The sequence below is a fragment of the Pinus tabuliformis genome, chromosome 9, assembly GCF_031772625.1.
Source record: "Pinus tabuliformis cultivar Carrire ecotype Pingquan chromosome 9, CPIR1, whole genome shotgun sequence".
Taxonomy (NCBI): Eukaryota; Viridiplantae; Streptophyta; class Pinopsida; order Pinales; family Pinaceae; genus Pinus; species Pinus tabuliformis.
The window spans coordinates 1,613,719,697-1,613,733,763 of record NC_142307.1 but is presented as its reverse complement, the minus strand read 5'-3'; the positions used below and the strand labels follow the sequence as shown (position 1 = coordinate 1,613,733,763).

Here is a 14,067-nt window from a genome sequence, read left to right as displayed (position 1 = left end):
TATTTCTCCAGATCTCCAAAAAGTCTTGGACAATCATTCCAAGGTATTCGACACTCCCATAGGTCTCCCACCTATTCGTGATCATGATCATGCTATTCATCTGATTCCAGGAAGTGTTCCTCCAAACATCAGGCCGTACAGATATCCCTATGCCCAAAAGAGTGAAATTGAACGTATGGTTGCAAAAATGCTAGAGGCTGGTATAATTCAACCTAGTCAAAGTTCTTTCTCTGCTCCAGTAGTATTGGTGCACAAGAAGGATGGATTATGGCGCATGTGTCCGGATTATCGGGAGCTCAACAAGCTCACTATTAAAGATAAGTTTCCTATTCCTGTCATTGATGAATTACTGGATGAATTGCATGGGTCAATTTACTTCACCAAGTTGGATCTTCGTTCAGGATATCATCAAATAAGAATGAAGACTAAAGACATTCCCAAAACAGCATTTAGAACTCATGAGGGTCATTATGAATTTCTGGTCATGCCTTTTGGCCTTACCAATGCACCTTCTACATTTCAAGGTTTGATGAATTCCATTTTCAAACCTTCCTTAGAAAATTTGTGTTAGTATTTTTTGATGATATACTAATCTACCGCAAGTCTTGGAAGGATCATGTTGAACATGTTGACAGGGTGCTACAACTATTGGAGGAGAAACAATTATATGCAAAAAGATCCAAATGTTTCTTTGGAGTACAAGAGGTGGAATATCTGGGTCATATTGTATCTCATGAAGGAGTTAAGGTAGACCCTAGCAAAATTAAAGCCATTAAGGAATGGAAAATCCCCACATCCATAAAGCATCTGCGAGGATTTCTTGGGTTGACAGGGTATTATCGCAAGTTTGTTAAGAATTATGGGAGAACAGCAGTACCTCTAACAACATTATTGAAGAAAGATGCATTTTCATGGACTCTAGAAGCAACAAAGGCCGTCGAACATCTTAAAGAGGCAATGTGCCAAGCACCGGTCTTAGCTACACCGAACTTCACAAAAACCTTTATTGTGGAATGTGATGCTTAAGGAAATGGAATTTGTGCTGTTTTAATGCAAGATGAAAGACCCATTGCTTTTGAAAGTCGTCCAATCAAAGGAAAGTTTTTACACAAAGCTATTTATGAGAAGGAAATGTTGGCAATACTACATGTGCTTAAGAAATGGCGAACCTACCTAATGGGAAGACACTTCAAGGTAAAAACGGATCATGATAGCCTTAAATACTTTTTAGAACAAAGATTATCCTCTGAAGAGCAACAAAAGTCGGTCACAAAGATGTTGGGTTATGACTTTGAAATCATCTACGAAAAGGGAAGCAAAATGTGGTGACAGATGCACTCTCAAGAAAGGATGAGGATGTGGAAGCATTGTTGTGCGCCATTTCTATTATCCAACCAAATTGGATAAACGAAGCAAGGGAGGAATGGAATAATGATGAAGAAGTGTGGGCACTTATTCGAAAGTTACAACAAGAGTCCAGTACATTTGATACATTTAGTTAGTAAAATGATTCGTTATGGTACAAAGATCACTTATACCTCTGTAAGAATTCCCAACTCAAACAAAAGATTTTTATGGAATTGCACACTTCTCCCTTAGGAGGGCACTCAGGATTTTTAAAAACTTACCACAAGGTTAAGGAATTTTTTTGGGATGGCCTTAAATTGGATATTCAAAAGTTTGTGGCGGAATGTTTGGTTTGCCAACAAAATAAAGTTGAAACAATTAAGACCTCGGTCTATTACAACCTTTATCCATTCCAAGCCAACGTTGGGAGGAGGTTTCAATGGATTTTATCACAGGTTTACCCAAGTCTGAGGGAAAGAGTGTCATCATGGTGCTAGTTGACAGACTTACCAAGTATGCACACTTTAGTGCATTATCACATCCATTTAAAGCCAGTACAGTTTCTACTGCATTTATGGAAACAATTCAAAAGCTACATGGAAACCCAAAGATTATTGTAAGTGACAGAGATCCCATTTTCACTAGAAATTTTTGGACAAAATTATTTTCTTGTCTTGGTACTCAGTTAGCTCATAGCTCATCTTATCATCCTCAATCTGATGGGCAAACTGAGATAGTAAAGAAATGTTTGGAAGGATATCTTCGTTGCTTTGTATCTGATAAACAGACACAATGGGTCAAATGGTTGCCTCTGGTCGAATGGTGGTATAACACTTCCTTCCATACAGCAACAAAAATGACCCCATTTATGGCACTTTATGGATATCAGCCACCATCCATCACATCATATTTACGAGAAAATTCTAAGGTTCAAGCAGTGGAACATCACATCGAACATCAACAACAAGTCCGCCAACTCTTAAAGGATAACCTCGTGTTGGCACAGAATAGAATGAAACAATAGGCAGATCAACATCGCAGCGAAAGAAGTTTTGATGTAGGTGATTGGGTATTCCTACGACTACAACCATATAAACAAGTTTCCCTCAAGCAAGCTAAGAAGGATAATAAATTATCACCAAAGTATTATGGTCCGTACAAGGTGTTGCAAAAGATTGGTACTATGGCATACAAATTGGAGCTTCTTGCAGCTTCTCGAGTGCACCCAGTTTTCCATGTTTTATGTTTAAAGAAGATTATAGGTGACAGCTCCCAGTTCAAACAATATTGCCAGAACTTGAGGAGGAAGGAAAAATTATATTGGAACCGGAAGCAGTCACAGAAACAAGAACTCGACAGCTACGAAATTGATAATTTCGGAGTATTTCATCAAGTGGAAGAACTTATCCGCTGAAGATTCCACATGGGAGGATGAGAATTTTATACAGAAGCATCCAGAACTACTCAAGCGTTGAGGACAACACTTTTTTGAAGGAGAGGGACATGTTAGGTCCCTATAACACTAGTGATTATCCCATTACTATTGTAGTTGTATCCCTTATTAATATTGTTGTGCCCCTATTTGTCCCCATATTGTTATTACTATGCCCCATAGAATCCCTCTATTGTTATTTTTGTGGCTTTATATTATTATTGTTAGGTCGGCTGGGTTATATTGTGATTCCTTAGACTCCTATATATAGAAAGGAGGTTTTGTCATTTGAATCATCAAAGAATCATTCATTTGTGTAATGTAAAGGAGGTTGCCCCCTCGAAGACGCTGAATTCTAAGGCATTGATCTATCTTTTCTATCTTTTTGTGAGCTGGTTTCATAACACATATTATACTTTGTAACTCTGTTGAACAATTGATGAATATCTAATAGAAGAATCTGGTTGAGTTTTCCCCCTTGTGGGGTTCTGCCCTGGTCTCTAACCTAACTCCGGGTGTCTCTATTGTGTATGTTTTTCTTCTACTGTTTTTTATTGTTCCACTACATTGATGATGTTATTGTTCTCTCTACATAATTGCTAATAATGTTATGATGTTATGGGTGAATCTAATATATAAATGATGAAAAAGTTAAAAAATGCAGTTATCTACAGTAGAACAATCAAGCCCAAAAATTTAACATGGTATCAGAGTTGGGCTAAAGAAAAGTCATTGCGATCACCCCCATGAAGACACTGTTGATGAAAAACATTATCAAAGAAGAGTGAAAGGGATGTCGATGGTAGAGACATAAAAGAATGCTAGGGTATGAAGGAAACCCTAGGGAGGAACTTTGTTCTTGAAATTAGAAGCTAGGGTTTGGGAGAAACCCTAGGAGTGACCTTGATATGTAGAGAGCGTGGTGTGATTCGAAATCTTTCATGATTAGTAAGAAGTCATTCAGTTATTCAAGTACTTATGATAGATTCAGAGAAACCTTAGGTGAGGGTATGAGGCAAGATCCAGTGGTCATCAATGGTTAAAGCTTGGTTGTTGATGAAGGGAATTAAGTATTCAAGATGGCACATTTCTTTTGCAGACGACATTGTGATATGGTTAATGAACCGTGGTGACTCAAGGAGACAAGATCAAGAGGGGGCATATAGCTTCCTACAATCTCCATCAAAGATAAGTATTTTCAACGGTTACGTTATTTTGTTTATGATACTGCTCTTGTTTAGATTTATCATTTTTGGACTATTATTTATTCTTCCTGCATGAGTATTTGAATCATTCATTCACTAATTTCTTGGATGAGAATGTGAGATCCTTCTTGAGGAACATCAAGTTGTAAAACATTGCAGGAAGAGTCAGCCCCAAGGCACTGGTACAAGAGGGTGCAGATACAAAACAATGAAGAAGCCTCTCTCATATAAACAACCTTGCCCTATTATCAGGTGCACTTTCAACATATTTACTTTGCTATTATTGCTCTTGCTCTTATTCTGGGATCAACAAGTACATATAAGGACCTAGTCCTCTATATCAAGATTGAGAAGAATGTTGAGCCATCCCATGATTAGAGCGACACTTGAATGGACAAGAGCTTAGACCTTGAACGAAGGATCCCGTCTCTCAGGTGGATGTCTATGATTGAAGAGGTCTCTTATTCAGAGGGAGTAGATTGACAGGTCAAATATAACATTTTGATGAAATGATGAGAGTTGTATGCCCTTCATATAAGGACCATTTTAAATGACAAATATGTTGCATTGTTAGATGCCTCCGCAATATCAAGCTCAACAGTGATAAGGAAGATACTCTCTAAGGGAGAGGTCTCTGATAAGATCTTGGCTCCCGTTGCCTGATGCACTATTATCAAATGTATGTGAAGTTGGTCTCCTCTGTGATGTATACAAGCAAGAAGCATACTTGAAGGATTCAAGTGTTCTGCCACTTGATTCTTGAGAGTCTAGGTGGGAAAAATCAACGGACAATAGGATAGAGTGTGATCCTTAGCTCTCATGGTAAGTAGATCTTTCCTATTGTCACAGATCAATAGGATAGAGTGTGATCCTTACCCTTGTGGTAAGTTGATCTCGCTCATTGTCCTTGGATTCAGGGTGGTAGCTGGAGCTCCTCTATGATGATTCTCCTTCTTTAGATTGAGACATGATTGTTCAGTTGATTATAAAAGGATACAAGTTGAGACAAGATATGATGAAATGCAATTATCTTGTTGATGCAATTGAGACAAAGGTCATGAAACTTTCCTTGGTGTCTTGTAGGGTTTAGAGGATCTAATCAATCTCCCTTACCATCAATTGTGGATTTTTCTTCATCTATGAGAAAGATGAGATGAGATGAGACAAAATGAGTCTTGAAACAATAGTCTTGTACATCCAAGATGAAATATATGATGAGGATGGAAATTCCTCCCTAGCTGAGAGGGAGTGTTGAAATTTGGGCAACTTCGGGATGAATATCCCCAAAGGGAAACCCAACTATCTCAAAGAAACCCCATCTTGACCCAAAGAAGAATTCAAATTGGTCAAAGGAAATTATTAATTGGTTTATTTAATGTGGCCTGATTGAATTAGGGCAAGAAATTGGAAATACATATTTAAATATTAATTTGAGAAAAAATCTATTAAAGAAAATATATATTTAGAAGAAATTTAAATTTTGTTCTCCCGCCAAATTACAAATTTGGCCACACTCAAAATGGAAGGGTTACTTTGGCACCATCAAATTATATAAATAAAAGTTAAATCTCATCCCTAACTACAATTTTCGGATCTGAGAAATAATATGAATATTTGTGGCCCGTTCTATACGGTCAGTGTTGTTCTTTATGTGGCATTGCCCTACAAGCTCTCTATGATGGCTCACTTCAACTATGGATCTTTCGTTATGTGGCTCGCATGGTTAGTCTAGTGGTTCGTTTCTCAGAGGCATTGTATTACATAATAGTGGGTGCATAAAAGTTTATGCTCTATGTTGCGTATATGGTACTTCTGTGTTGTTACATATATAGACCTCTTTGATACATAAAATGGCATCTCTATGGATCGGATCAGTTGTTATCTTTGTGGATCAGATCAAATCAATTGTTGTCTCTATGGTACGGATCGTTGCTTTATGGTATGGTTCGTTACTTTATGGATCATTGCTACACAGTGGCTTGCATTGTATAGCATGACTCGCTTTGTGGTATGGTTCATTTATACAATGGCCCACACTCTTCTATAGTGACTCCCATCATGCATTTGGCCCGCACTCTTCTATAGTGACTCCCATCGTGCATTTTGCCCGCACTCTTCTAAATTGACTCCCATCGTGCATCTAACTGATCCGAATTGGATCCATGAAGAATTATCAGAAGGACCATGACTGTATCAGGTCGAGACAGACATCAAAGAATTAAGAAACAACGATCAAAAGCACCTCTGAACAGTGGCAGTTAGCAGCCAGTGTGGAGCGACGAGGACCGCGGTCAAAGCACGCTGACCGAGGCCCATGGAGACTGCACAGAAGGCGAAACTAGCCCTTTGGAAGCCCGGATCGAGAAACGGAGGGAGTTTTTGATTCGCGATTAGCGCCATCGCTGGGCAAAACCCCTCGAAATGGGAAGGCCTCGAGCGCTCGGTCGCATGAAGAGCCGAGAAAACCGTGGGGAAAAGGCTAAAGGATAAGGCGGGACCCGCGCTCTGAAAACCGGCAGTATTGATCGAGGGCACCCTCAAGCGGTAAGTGGAATTGGCGAAAACAGAGCGATTCCACTCAGCGCCTGATGCATGGCAAGCGGAGGAGAGAGAAAACCGCTGCTGATCGCGCGCTAATGGTCGAGCAAGTCAACTGCGCGAAACATGTGAATGCCATCAGATCTGGAGGCCCCAGATCTAATGGCTGAGATCGCGCCCGATGGGAAACGGAATCGATGGGGGATTAAGCTGCAATTTATAAGAATTTGACGTCCGATTTGACTGCCAAGGTGGCAGAAGACTCATTCCACGACGTAACGGAAGAACCGAACCGACAAAGCGAGTTGGCGCAGCTGCAGGAGGACAAGTGGCCACTCCCTATGAGTCTGATGATGACGCTGAACAGGGAACTCCAAGCGAAGCTGTAGCAGGCGATCCGACAGGAAGTGGAAGAGGAATCGAATAGTCGTGGGAACGAATGACCTTAAAGCCATGTATAGGTAAAGCAGAAACGGGGAACCGGAACCCAGAGAGAAAGACGGGAAGGAAAAGGAAGAAGACAGAGAAAACAAAGGAAAGACAGTGAAGCAAAAGCAGAAGACAGAGGGCCGAGCTGACCAAAGGCAGCATCGAGCACCAGAGAGCTTGAGAGATTCAAGCCATCCCAGAGAGGATCTGTCCGGACTGAGCACCACATTGGGCTCTCTCCATTAAAGACCAAAAGGTCACAGAGCTGGTAAGGAAAAGAGTCTGTGTACTCTAGTGGCTTGGGGCATCCAAGAACCACCTTGCCAAGCAAATTCCGTTTCAGGAGACTCACATTGAGCTCCTTCATTGTAATTCTCTGCTTTAAGACACAATAAAAGAAGGCCACCACTGAGAGCTGGACTGGAGACGTAGCCCTGGAGGATAGGGTGAACTCCTTATTAAATTCTTGTGTTCTTATATTTCTTACTGTATTTCTTTGTTGTTTTTCCATTTCAAGTGTCTGTGTATTTGCAATCTGATCGATCCGTTGCCTAAATAACATAGACACACACCAGCACATGAGTCTGTAATACCTTCATGTAATAAATCTTTAACTGAAGTCACTCAAAGGGTGATTATCAGATCACTAACCCACACTCTTATATAGTATCTGGCCCGCACTCTTCCACAGTGACTTGCATTGTGCATCATCTGTGTCTTGCATATGGCTCACTCTCTTATCTGTGCATATCAATGTCTCGCATCCTTGTGGTAAGACTCAGATTTGTATTTCTTATTGAGAGACTCGTACTCTTTTGTGATGACACACATTCCTTACGATAAGACTCGATTTTCATATGTGACACAATGTAGTCATGATTATTCTTTTGATAATTGATAAATGGACATGTTAGGGTTAGATAATTATAATGATTACAACCATAACAATGATAATGACAAAGGATAAGGTCGATGGCAGGGTTTCCCTTAACAATGGTTTTCTATGAAAAGATACTTTTGGTTATAGAAGTTATATATGTTGGCAACAATACTTATGTTTATGGAAACCCTCATGTCAACCAGACAGTGATCTATATGTATGAAAGAGTGCTCTTGGCTTGGTAGTACCCCTTGATGTATAACAGTGTGTTCATAGCAGTGATGACAGCTATAACAGTAATGATACTTGATGTATAATGTGACAATGACCTTGCTATTATGTTATATGATGTTAGTGTTGAAATATGTAACTAGATTCAGTCTTCATAATGGAAACCAAGTTCAATAAAGACTATAGGGATTGGGAAACTCCTTTACAAGGCATATTCCTTAAATTCTCCTAGAAAGCTTTGTACCTTGCTTGAAGAGTAAGCAAGCTCCATTCTTAACCTCCTCCTAGGAAAAAGATCAGTGAGGTAACTTCACATCCATTTGTTGGTTCATCCCTCACAAATGACTTTCTATATATCGGGTCTCCTGCCATCGGTGAAAGTCTGTAAAGGTTAGGGAGTCTTAGCTGAGGTGATAGTAGGCTAACTCTCTATTGTTGCCCTTGACCTAGCAGTTGTCCCTTTTAGGCCCCTTGCTAGTTTGAGCGGTAACAGGTCCTAGAGTTATTAGTCAATCAAAGAAAAATCATTGATCATTGTAAAGTGGATCATTGTCCCTGGTACGAGAGTCCACAATTTTGTATTTAATTTTGTCTTTTAGGGTGGTAGGATGGTGCTAGGGAGGTGGTTGAAGTCACCTTCAAATGGGTGCCTGAAAACACTTCAGGGTGGTAGGGTGGTGCTAGGGAAAGTTGGTGCTTGCTAGGGTATTGGTGCATCCATTCAACTGATTGCTAATAAACCCAGGGAGTTGGGGTGTCCTTCTAGTGGGTGCTGGAGAAGAATGCTTTTTTAGATTTCTAGGGAGTTGTAGCTTTCTTTTCAGTTGGGGCTAAAGATTTAAAGAACTTATTAGAAAAGTGTTCAGTGGTTTTTGACCTGGAGGGGGTTTTCCACCTAAAAATTCTTGTGTTCATTGTGTACTGTTTATTTACTGTTTTGAACATTGCTAAAGAATAACTAATCCTCTGAAAAGATTAATAAGTTATTGATTGCTAAGAAATATTGATTCACCCCCCTCTCAGTATTTCCAACACTTTAGCGGCAGTTGATTGGGTCGCTCATGTACTTAGTGAACACGCAACCAGAAATTTGCTTTGCAGTTAACTAATTGAGTCAGTTTATGGTCGAGCCTACCAAGGTGTTGGAGTTGCTGCTAAGCACGTTTTGAGGTATCTCAGGGCATGGTCGAGTTTGGATTTCGGTATATACAGGTTGATGGAGTGAAGCTCGAGGGATTCATAAGTGCAGATCAGGGAGGTAGTTCCCACATACAGAAAGAGCACTTCTGGATGCATCTTCAGTGTTGGATCAACAACTATTTCCTAGTTCAGCAAAAAGTGAAGATCAATAGCATTGACTGAATACATTGTTTCCAGCTTGGCAACATGCGAGGCCATTTGGGTGCAGATGTTGCTTGTGGGGTTGTTTGGACAGAAGCTAAAGCCCACATTGATTCATTGTGATAATCAGAGTTGCATTAAGCTCTGTGAGAATCCATTGTTTCATGATCACTCAAAGCACATCGGGATCTGATATCACCACATCAGAGAGTGTGCAGAGGGGTACAATTCTACTCCAATACATCTCAATTGAAGAGCAGGTTGCTGACATTCTGACCAAGCCATTGCCTAGAGGAAAGTTTGTCTACTTCAGAGATAAATTGGGAATGGTGCATAACACCTTCCTCTCTAAGAGGGAGTGTTGATTGGAGTAGAGCAGGAAGAATTTTGCACTTTCCTAGGTACCAAGACATGCAAAAAATCAGAGTTCAGTCACTTAGCTAGAGTTACTTTAATAATTAAATTATTTCCTAAATGTTGGCTTAGGAAAAATTAAAAAGTACTCAGTCAACAATAGATCAAATCTTGGCCATTGATCTTGGAAGCTCAAGAGGCAATCTCAACCCTTGGATGCTTCTACAAGGCCAAAGTCAAGTTATAAAAAGGAGATAAGGGCAGAAGTGAGGTAGATCAATTTGGCATCAGCAAATACTCTAGAGCTCAAATCAAGAAAATTGTTTTTCAGCAGGTTCAGCTCATCCTTCAGCAATAGTTCAACATCCAAGTTGAGGAGAGAGGGCCATACAGCCTGGGCATTAACTCAGCAGCAGGCTGAAGTCTTTCTGGGGGCATGGAGACAGCCGTACATCTCAGTCATACTGTATGGACCAGCTGTACAGGCCACGACACTTCCAAAGTCAAAATCAGGTTGAGAGAGGGAGCTGTTCAGGAGGGCAGGGCACAGAAAAAGGGTTTTCCACCTAGCTGTGAATTTCCTGAAGAATTTTCTGAGCAACAAAGAAGAACACAAATTGTTGGTTTTCCTCAGAGCTGGGGTTTCCTGGGTATACTTGGTGTCCAGTGTTTTTATGTGTATGTTTTGTTTTCAGATTTAATTTTCGTTGTGCATGTTATGGTTAGATACTCGGCTATGTTTGCATTTTAAAATTTCAGATCTACATTTTAGTTTGTATTTCCAAGTATAAAATTTAGATGAGTGCAACTTAGATAGCTGGGTATTAGAAAAATTAACAGTTTGTTTTTTAACATGTATATCCATGATTTTACTTGGTTTCATTTTGCTTCATGGTCAAGCTGAAATTGATAAGATAAAGCACAAAACTTACATCAACAAAAAAATTGCTCTAGTAAAAAATTAAGAAAACAAATATGATTAAATGAGAGGCATAAGTAAATGTAAAAGTCATGTGAAGGGCAGGCAGTTTTAAAAAGAGATCTTTCATAAAAAATTTACTTGATGGGTAGGAGTGCCAGGCACAAAGGAAATGTGTAAGCATATATCTTCTGCTTTGTTTTTTAAGCTTGATAGAATGTGGGATCTATTAGTTTTTTTAGAAATTACTTGAACTCCGAAGAAATATAGTAATGGCAAGGATAAATTCTATAGTTGTTGTGCAGAAATAACTAAGCCTACATTTATTATTTCCATATCTTCTGCTTGAATCTGTTGGGAGTATATTTAGAACAAGATTGTTACTAGGCACCAAGGAAATGTGTTTGCACAACTCCTTTGTCCAGAAACTTCTCACATTATAATGTTTTATCTTCTGCATTGTATTTAAAGGTTGATAGAATGTGGGACCTTTGTCCAGAAACTTCTCATATTATAATGTTTTATCTTCTGCATTGTATTTGAAGGTTGACAGAATGTGGGATCTGTTAGTTTTCTAGAAATTACTTAGACTCGGAAGGAATTTATTAATGGCAAGCATAAATTCTATTGTTGTTGCATTGTGTAATTTCCGAGGTTATGTTGTGCAACAGGTGGGCATCACGCACTATTTCTCTATCTTAAAAGCCAAGCAGGAATTGGGATACACTCCTATAGTAAAACCTCAAGAAGGCATGAAAGCAACAATTACATATTGGAAAGAGAAGAAAAGGAAGGACCTGGACATGCCTAATATCTTTGTATGGTTGTTTTCTGTAGGTGGTATGTTTCAACTGTTCTGTTGTGCATTTATACCACCACTGTATCTTGGTCCCTTTGTGTGGGTAAGGTCATTTGGCCTTCTCATATTTCAGTCTATAAAAAATCTGCAGATCCTCTTTTACATTTCAGCACTGCTTCATATTATAGAAGCTTGTTATGCATGGCTCTTGGCCCGAAGAGTAGATCCATCAAACGTAAAAGGATGGTTTTGGCAAACTTTTGCTCTGGGCTATTTCTCACTTCGTCTGCTTTTGAAAAGGGGAAAACACTAAACCAGGGGATATGCTTTCTTATCAGAAGTACTGTGACTTCTGGGCATTTATTTCATTGAAAACATGAGTGCAATTTAAATTTACGACATAAGGTGGGTTTTTTTCTTTAGTAATAATGAAGAGTGTTAAACTCTGCACTTCAGACGTTTTTCTGCTGGGATTTCTAAAATCCATTACTTGAATATATGATACATAAATTTTATCGGCCTTTGTTTTAGTGCATGTACGATAAATGGACAATCAATTACTCACTGACGAAACTAGTGTTTGATTACTGTAGAGTCGAGGTATCCAATTACTGGACGCGACACTGATACAGTAAATAAAAACCATATGTGCTGGTTGCTCTCTGTGTGTGCTCATGCGGGCCTCCAAATATTTATCAAACTTCGTTCTGCGCCCACTGCCCTTACCATACTTATAGTTTTAGAAAAGTTGAATGAATCCAACCATACTTCTCAGTGGATCTGTGGGACTTGTAGAATGATGAGCAATACAAAACTTCCGTGGTTTGTTATTTCATTTTGCACCTAGAAAGTCCCAAAGCTTGATACCCAGTGTGTGCGTGTGGTCCAATTTAGGCACCTGTATTTCGTCTTAAGAAAATAACATTGCTAAGCTCATAATCAAGTAGCCATCTAAAAGATTACATTGCGATCCCAAGTTTAAACAATAATATGTACATATAAAGCCATTAAATCATTCTTTAAGTTTAGGAAACAGATACGCCATACATCTCCATTTCCTATTATAAATACTTGTGTATGCAAAAATCAGTTTGGAAAGACAGTCCATAAGTATTTGCCCACAATTGTTTAAGATTCTGTTTCAATTTTTTAAAAATGGTTAAATTTAATTTGATTATGCAACCATTGTTTCTATTTCAATTTTTGAAAAATTGTTAAATTTAATTTGATTATGCCCACAATTGTTTCTATTTTAATTTTAAAAAATGTTTAATTTAATAAGATTAAGTAAATGAAAGTTGAGATTTGAAGGGATTCTATTTCAATTTTTAAAAAATTGTTAAATTTAATTTGATTATGCGGACAATTGTTTTTATTTCAACTTTTAAAAAAGTTCAATTTAACATGATTAAGTAAATGAAAGTTGAGATTTGAAGGGATTAATTCAGTTAGTTAAAATCTTCTTTTAGGGTGATGGATTTACTATGAATGTTATTTGTGAATGTAGAGTAGCATTCTTTATATTTTTGGATAAAAAGTTATAAAAAAAATTTTAAATATGGTTTAATGAAAACTGAATATAGTTTTAAAATATAAAGTTTTTTTTTTTTTTTTGTTTGTTTGTTTTTTTTTTACAAATTGCTACTACATAACACACTAAATAATAAAGTTATGGTTAGGTGTAAAAAAAGTGTTTATATCAATTTCAAACAAAAACAATTTTTTTTGTTTATTTATGGAAAACATATTATGAAATTTGAGAAAGAAAGTACATATACATGGATAACAAATTGAAATTTGAGATCATAGGTGAATATTTTTGTAGAAACATAGTCAAATTATACATTTGTTATAGGCATTTATTTAGTTAAAAAATTAATGGTTGTGGTCACAAAGTTATATTACATCCTTAAGGTCATTTCATAATTTGAAGATATATACATAATATCATTTTTGTAAAATGCAACAAAAAAATAAACCCCAAATAACTATAGTGTCAAAAGGTTGGAAAAGCTTTTGATGAGGCTTTTCAAAAACTCAAGGCATGTCAATGACATTGTTTATGTTAGCATTGACAAAAGACAATTATTGTGAAATATATAATAACAAAATATATCTTTGGTATTTTAGGAGGAACTTCACAAAAATAAAAAGCATGAATATTATAATAAGAAAAAAAAGGAAGAAAAATAGAAAATAATGAGAAATAACATAGCCTCAATTTTATGTCAATAACCTCTATAATTGGTGACCACCATAAATGCATAAAATATTGGGTTATAGCTACCTTAAATGCTTTTAGTGCATTCCTATTTATGCATTGAATGTAGCTCCCTTACAAAAGTAAGGTCAACTTAAACCTATATATATATATATATATATATATATATATATATATATATATAGCAGAGTGCCTATTTCATGTGTACACATTATCATTCAATTTCTTTTCGAACAAGAAAAATGTCTAATTTTATTACTATAACCAAAATTACATTGTATTAGATGTTAGATGCATTAAAAGAAGTTCCTTAAGTCTTTGACATGTCTATTCATCTCACATGTCTTTTCACCATACTTTGTATATTATAG

General features: G+C 37.5%; 1 protein-coding gene across 2 annotated transcripts in view; it reads left to right on the top strand.

Annotated features, from left to right (window-relative positions):
- The window catches only part of LOC149154952 (NAD(P)-binding Rossmann-fold superfamily protein), a 286,049-nt gene extending 273,741 nt beyond the window's left edge, over positions 1 to 12,308 (top strand). The window contains exons 5-6 of one of the 2 annotated variants that reach the window (XR_016263163.1): positions 11,348 to 11,880; positions 12,069 to 12,308. Coding sequence is in view for 1 of the 2 variants with exons in the window: in XM_089441598.1 (XP_089297724.1) it covers positions 11,348 to 11,788 (441 nt within the window). In the remaining variant the exon portion in view is untranslated. Of the gene's footprint in view, positions 1 to 11,347 lie in introns of both variants that reach the window. The other variant, XM_089441598.1, reaches the window with a different exon arrangement.
- Positions 12,309 to 14,067: the final 1,759 nt, after the last annotated feature.